This window comes from Oxyura jamaicensis, chromosome Z, assembly GCF_011077185.1.
Source record: "Oxyura jamaicensis isolate SHBP4307 breed ruddy duck chromosome Z, BPBGC_Ojam_1.0, whole genome shotgun sequence".
Classification (NCBI taxonomy): domain Eukaryota; kingdom Metazoa; phylum Chordata; class Aves; order Anseriformes; family Anatidae; genus Oxyura; species Oxyura jamaicensis.
In genome coordinates, this window is record NC_048926.1 from 10,134,619 (window position 1) to 10,142,228 (window position 7,610).

Here is a 7,610-nt window from a genome sequence, read left to right on the forward strand (position 1 = left end):
AAGCTGGACCTTTGTTTCAGGTATACCTTGATAATGGGGTTTTGTTTGGCATGTTTGCAGCTCTCAGGGTTTTCTAGCAAGTTTTAAATGTGTTCTGTTTAAGTTTCTAGGTAACTCTTGTTGTAGGGATGGAAGAAGTGGAGCACTGTAAAAGTCAAAAACGGTGCAGGTAGAGCTGTGCTGTGTGTACTTAGCAAGCCTTGTGCAAAAGCTGAGATGAAAAGTGTCAGAATCTGTGGGAGGTGTGAAATTACCTGGTTCACCAAAGCGATCAGTCTGCGTATTGGACAGAATAGGTGCATCTTTGTTCTGATCATCATGCCATTGTGCTGTCCTGCCAGCTTTTTTATTCCTGTGTAGGCCGTCACGATGCCCTGCCAGCTATCCAAGTTCGTGTGAATGAGACTGAGCAGGGAATGCTCCAGACAGCCTGCCGCTGTGCTGTCGCTCTGATGCCCATGGGCTATGGCAGTAATAGAGACGATTTAGATAAGGCAGTGACATATAGCTTCTATATATAAAAAGCTTGCCTTTTCCTGGATACATTTCAGTACCTGGCTTGCCAAAGTTCAGCCTGTACAGGCGAAGGGATGCGGAGCCCAAGGCTGTGAAACTTCTGGCAAGAAGCAAATGCTGAGGTGAGGTTTAGTGAGCAAAACCAGGCAAGAGGAGACAGCTGCAGTGTCCCTTCAGGACTGGAAATGTCCCTCGAGTCCGGTGTATGGGGATGTCTGAGCTGTGGAGGGAGGCAACCAGGGTGCTTTCTGCCTGTGGGTTGGGACATTTGCGTGCATGCAAGCTCTAAATACTGCACTACCAGAGGATTTACCAATAAAACAAGGGAGTTAATAGTGAAGTTTGGCTGCTGGGAGGTTTGGTGTCTACAGTGGTCCTGAAGTTAAATGGGGTTAATAATGTCTGTGCACAGCAATCTGGAAAACCCTTCCAAAGAGTCAAATGTTTCGCAGCTGTTACAAGTCACAGTGCTGTGGGCAGAAGGGGTGGAGTGACTTTGAGGAAGCTTCGTTGAAAATTGTATTGTAAATCAAATAAATGTAGTAGCATTGTGTGTCTCTGGACAGGGTAATGAATTTGCAGATCGTCTGAGCAGGAAGATGCTAATTCACATGAATTAAGAGGGATTGTAATTCATTCTGAAGACATCTGGCAAAAGGGAAATCCCTTGGGAAGATCAATTTGCTACTGCAGGCAACAGAATAGAAGCTCTTTTATTCTTTTTTCCCCAAGAGAATTTGAGAGTGGTAGGAGATGATTTTTATGTGTAGTTGGTTGCTGAAATGAGCACACCTTGCTTTTATTTGGCATTGCTTTGGTTCCCAAGGCCTTGAGAAAGGTGAGACAGGTTGTCCTGTGGGCATTTAGAGTGGTCAGATTGAGGAAAGCTCTTTGCTACGTGAGCACGAAATGCGGTGTGAAAGTGTTTCTTTCTTGATTAACAATTAAAAATTAATAAACCACTATTGTGTCTTTCCATTTATCCTGGACTACTTACTGAAGCAGCTAAATCTCTCAGTTCAGTTGAGGTAAACATCGTGGTAGGTTGCCTTGCAGCTGAGGCCATCCAGATTCCTCCACAGCTGTCGCAGTCCAACAGGTGATGGATTTTTGAAGGAGTATTTCAGGTATAAAGTCAGAAAAATTCTGCCTTTAGAAGCAACCTTAGTTCTTCTGGGACTGCTGGAAGTCTGTGCTGGGTTCCTGCTCTTCTTTCTTCTGCTGCCAGAGCAGTGTGCTGGTCAGCCCAGCCCTCCGTTCACACCAAGCCATAACAAAACGTTATCCTCTGTTTATTGCCAACACAGTCTCAGCTTTTACGTCTGTTGGTCCGTGAAGGTACCCACTGTGTTTCCAACACGTCATTCCTGAAGGCAGTGCACAAAGCGCTCTCCTCACCGCTTCAGCGGAACAATGGCTGTGTGCAAACCTGCGGTTTGTTTTCCCTGGCAGAAAGACAAAGCATAATGTAAGAGATGTGGCTTAAGTCTCACCTGGCCCTGAGGCTGAAGGAATGTCTCGCTGCAATAACTGCCTTAACTCAGCTGTGTGCTGCTGCCAGGGTCAGAGTCCAAGCAGGCGCTGTGCTCCGCTCCTGCAGGGGCTGTCACGGTGCTGCTGATCCCCACTGGGTTGCTCGGGGGGCTCCTGCACAATTATTCTTGCTCTCTGCTCATTCAGGAAAGTCCTTTCCTTCTGTACCCAGCGTAGCTCTGGGAGTGAGTGCAGTGGAGCATTTCTTTTTAAACCAGGCTGGAAAAGCCCAGGTGGCAGCACGATGCCGAACTGCTGTAACGGGCTTGGGGGAAACCATTAAGCTGCTGTTTCATCAAGACTTTCTTAAAGAGGGATGAGAAGATTTTAATGGCACAGTCGGTGTTGCTGTTCTGCTGTTGCATGTGCAATCACATTTAATAGCATACCTCTGATGCTGCTGGGCTTTTATAGGGACCGTATGAAACAGGACTTGGGTCAGGGTCCCTGCACAGCCTCTGCTTCCTCTGGCTTGGAGCACCCTTTTTGGATTCAGATGGTGGGAAAGGCAACGATTTCTTGCCCACAAATGTGAGGTGAGGATATGGACAGGCTGTGTGCATGTAAGATGTTCTTCAGGGGAGGGAAAGGTACTTGTGGGAGCCCTTGGTGGATGCTCTTGCTGGTGTCTCGTGGATTTTATAAGTCGCTTTCAAGAAGTGAGTAGGAGGTGCTGGATTTCTGCCTCTGCGATGAGTACTTGTGCTAGAGCAGTTGCTCCAGGGTTCAGACAACGAAGCAGCTACCAAAGACTCAGCATCTTATGGAAAATGTAACAGACCTGAGGGGCTAGAGCACCGCCACGCCAGCCTCTCCCTTCCCAAAGGGGCCACCTCTGTTCTGTGTGCGTGCGGTACGGGCGTGCGGGCAGCGAGTTTGGTGTGCAGGCAGCACACCTTGTCTTGTACTGATCTTGCTGGTACAAGCCTTCTGCTCTGGGCTTACGTTCCTGCTGCTCGAGCAACCTTTGCACCTCGTGCTGTGTATCAGTGTGCGCTGAGGCCTGAGCACCTGCGGGAGGGGAGGAAAGCGCAGAGCGACATGGAAATAGGAATCGATTCTGCTGTCTGACTGTAGAAGTTAGATTACGTGGCCTGCGCTCAGGAACGCATTAAGGCTGCATTTACATTTCACAGGGAAGAGGAAACTATTTGTCAATTTGCTAATCATGAAAACGCATTTTCAATGCTCTGCTTTCTGCATTGATTTTCTTTCTAAGAGCACTAATCAAACTGCTTCCTCTCCTCCTTCCGTCTTTTCCCACAGCCCGTCCACGGTGTTTGACTGGCCTCTGGAAGGATGTAGATTTTGTTGTAGTGTGGTGAGTGACCAGCTCGGAAGTCATGTGCTGGGTTTAGTGAGGATGTAATCTTTTGGCCATCTGCTCAGGCACTCCCTGTGTCCGAATCCCTCTGATTTGCAAGTAAATGTTGAAGGTGAGATTGAATCTGCGGATGTTCCGAGCAGCCGTGCTCCCGTTACCTGATCAGGGGGTTGTTGTCTAAACCTTGTAATGATTTGGCATGCCTGATTTTAATCCGCTGGCTGGTGTATGGTGCACCTAGTCAGGAAAATGTCCATCAGACGGAAAAGTGTGTAGTAAGAATGTTTGTGTAAAGTTGAGATGATCTCTGACACATGTCCTGCTGTTAATTTTCCACCATCCCACAATGATCCTATACCTTCATTGCGACGTCTGGCTTGTATTGTATCTTTTCTAGTCTTTAAGAGTCTGTTTCATTCTCCAGTCCTTTGTGACTGATAACCATAGAGCCTCTGAAAAGCTAATTTGTTTACTTTTTAGTTCTAATGCAGCGTCACAGGCAGGACTTCAACTTAAACGTTTTCTTGTCTATTTAGAGTAACACCATGATGTTAAGGGTTCCCCAAGGAAAATTGTCTGGATGAATTGAATGCTTGCATCAATTTTCATTGCCTTTTTTTCCCCATCTGTCTAGTTTGCATCCAGTTATTTCAGTGCAGTCTGTCTGCTTTCTAATAGCTGTTACCAGCGCTCCTTGAATTGAGGTGCAGTATGTGTCTCTCTGATACGCCAGTCTTTTTCTTTTCCCCTTGCAATTAAATCATTCTTTGCTTGCACAGCGGGAGCAGGTGCACCTCTGTGTCTGTGTAATGCAGTACTTGCACATGGCAGTGCAAAGCTCTAGGCCTCCTTCCTCTCTGATTTTCTAACACTTTCATTCCTCCTCTGCCATCCTTCCTGTACAGCGTTGCAGCGATGTGGGAGGATTATGGCTCAGCCCGATTTCATGTCTGCCTCTGGATGTCTGGGCTTCCTGCACTGCCTTGTTTGCTGAGAGCTGCCACTTGAAACCAAAGGGGATTTAATGTTTCCAGTCTGCTTAGAAATGCTGCTTCCCCTGAGCTCAGACATGCCTGCGGGATAAGTAGGAGCAAGTCAGGAAATCTTTCATCTGGATCTTTGACTTTTTGTCTTCAGCTTTTTACTTTGTGGCAGTACAGAAACAACCGTACCTGTAAAACTTGGCATTGCCACTGCTCTGGAGGATGTTTTCCTTTTTTTATGTTTTCTTTTATACACGGCAGTATTTCATGTGGCTAGATTTCAGTCTGCCCTCCTCCTACTGAGCCACCAGCAGTGATTTTTCTGTCTTTGTTGTGACACTGAGTAACAAAGTTTTAGTGCTTTGGGTTGCCTCACACCTTCATTGCTTCTCTGCCTTGTTTCTTGGGCACTTGGCATATAGCAGCTCAATAAGAGCTGTAAGACTCAATGAGCTGGTGAGGGTACAAAACGTTCTCCCAGGGAAGTGACCCTATTGTATTTTCAGAGCTGCACCTCTGCCGTGGCTTTTTCACACCTGTAGGAAGTGCTTTCCAGAGGGCTAACAAAATAAAAACATGTCCAAATCGCTCTTCCTGAGGACCTTTTGGATGTGCTGCTGGCAGAAAGCAAAAGTTACCCGTGCAGATGAGACTGCCAGGCGTGTGGTCCAGCTCCTCTTTAATAAGCCCTGCTGATGAGCTGAAGGTGCAGCGTGTTAGGTGCAGGTTGCAGCAGACTTGTGGTCTTTGTTTGCCCTTGCCTTGGGACATCCCTGCTGCCGTGAGCCCTGAGGCAGCGCAGGGCTTTGCTGTGTTTCATCAAGGGAAACTCTTAAATATTAAGAGCTGAGGACGTTGTGTGCACACAGCATCCGTCTCTTAGCATGCGTATCACTTGCTGCAGAGGCTGTGTCCATCTCTGCGTCTAGGGGCGATTTACACACTCTGGCTGTTTTTTTTTTTTTTCTTTTTTTTTTTTTTTTTGACAAATAATCTGGGATCTCTGTGCTGGGAATGCCTTCGCTCCCCTGTGAACAGCACTGGAGCTCGTTGCAGCCAGGTAGAGACCAGCTGAAGATTAATGCGCATCCCCTGCCCTCTCTTTCTCCCTTTTCCTTTCCGTCGGGCAGATGCACTTGTTTCTGTGTCCCCTTCATTTTGTAAAGGGGAAGGAGAGGGGAGGACCTGAGGTGAGCTGGTGTGTTCCCCCTTCAGGGCAGCGTTTGCTCATGAAATGCCTGTTCTGCGTGGTATCCAAAGGCACCTAGGAAGTGGGCAGATTGCCCTCCCCATTGCTCAGTGGTTGAAGAGATTGAAGAGATTGATTTGGAGATTAAAAAGGAATCTGTGTCTTCAGTCAGCACCAACCATTGTGTCTTTTTCTTGCACCATTAAGTTTAGCATAAGGAATGCTTCAGGCTCCAAAACTGGAAGAGAATGAACCTCCTTATTTTGGACCTAGGGCTTGCAGGCCATGGCAGTCTAGCAAAAAGCTACAGCTCTTTAAACTTTTATATAAAACATCTGTCTTGTTCTGTAACTGGTGCAGCATTTCCTTCATGCAAGCACCTACCTGAACTGCAGATGTTTGCAAAGCAGAATTTATCAAACAGCAAGGATGTTCTTCAGCATCAGACCCCACTGCAGCTCTGTGCAAGTAACCACGTAAGGGCCTTTTATTTTTATTTTTACTGTTACTACCTAAAATGTTTACCTTGGAAGTTAGACCCTGCAAGCACTTAGTAAGTACTGGGTGCTTTGTTTATTGAAAGGAAATTTACTACATCGGTTCTTAAGCCTTTCTTTTGCTCTCAGGTGTATCTTGCTTCCTAGCTTGTTAAATATGTTTTCTTCTGAGCGTTTGTTTTCCACTGGGAAAACTACCTGGAGCCTGGAGATGTCTCATAGTGCTTACACTTAGCAGTACCAGTGAGGATGTTAGCTTGCAAAAGAGAACTGTAAACAAAATCTCCCCTAGGTAGACAGAGTCCTTCTCCATCCAGTGAGATAAGAGCCAGTGCTGTTTTATGTCCTAACCATTGTTTTTGATAAATACTGTCCTGGAATTGAATTAACAGAGGAGAGCTCTGAAAAGTGACATTTGAATGCAGACTGCTGTTTGTTTGGCATAATGGGTTAATTTGATTTACAGATGTCACACCAGGGCTTCTATTCAGGCTTTGTTGTTTTTGAGTTGTGGTTGAGAGTCTGCTCATCACTGCTGAGGAAAGATCCTTGGCTTACAAAGAAATCTCAATTTCTTCTGAGTGTCTGTAACCTTGTAAGTGAGGGGGGTACGAAATGACATCTTGCTAAGACCAGAAATAACTTTCTGGTTTGCAGAGGACCGATTTTGAAATTGCCTTGCATTAGTCATATCATATTGCTTTCCAAATAGCAATCCTACGATTCCCTTTTAATTGCATCATTTCAGAGAGGTGAAGTGGGGTACAGAAGAGGCTCTGTCACCAGAAATGTTAAACTGTGAAAATAAGTACAGATTTCTAGCTTCTAGGCTTCTACTGGGGGATGTTCTCCAATTAATATGATGTCCTGTGACCCTGTCACTTGAATGAAACTTTAGCAGGACAAAATCACTAACAGCCTCTTTTTTTTTTTGCTTCTCTTTACAGTAAAAAAAGCTAAACTCCAAGGACCACCAGGTAAGCAGTGCTCTGTTGCTTGTTCTAGTCAGTCCTGTTTGTAGTAATGGTTACTCTTGGAAGCACGCTGCTCCCTCCAGGTTTCCTCTGCTCCTCTCTGCTCCTCCATGTTGTCCTTATGAGTGACAAAAGCCACCCCCAAGAGTCTGGACAGCCTGAGGATGTGACCTGGTATAATGAGAAACGTCTACCTGTTCACCTCATCCACACAGGCAATGGCTGAGCAAAGATTTCCTTCACTGTCACCACTTCTCACCCCACCCTGCCCTTTCCTCTCATCCTTCCCCCCTTTCCTGTTCAAAACAAGATCTGAAGGTGTCCACCAGGCAGAGCAGGCGTGTGCCTGACTGGATCCGTGCCTCTTCGATCCCAGCTGGGACTGCTGCATGGTACCACAGAAGTGGTTCATTCACTTAGGTGTCAGTCTGCAATGGCTCTGATTGGGATTGAAATCCCATCTGCCAGGTTTTGTATCCACATAATGAAATAAAAACAGCTGGTGGCACCCAGGGTTTACAGCATAAGCAACTACTTCACTGTGCTAGACAAGGAATCCTGTAGCTGGTGAATATGATTTTTGAATGAAATAAG

General features: G+C 46.2%; 1 protein-coding gene across 7 annotated transcripts in view; it reads left to right on the top strand.

Moving 5' to 3' along the window:
* UNC13B (unc-13 homolog B) overlaps window positions 1–7,610 on the top strand; it is a 214,608-nt gene that overhangs the window by 18,887 nt on the left and 188,111 nt on the right. For all 7 annotated transcript variants that reach the window (XM_035309460.1, XM_035309461.1, XM_035309464.1 and 4 more), the window contains exon 2: window positions 6,990–7,019. In XM_035309460.1, coding sequence (XP_035165351.1) covers window positions 6,990–7,019 — 30 coding nt within the window. The remainder of the gene's footprint in view (window positions 1–6,989; window positions 7,020–7,610) is intronic.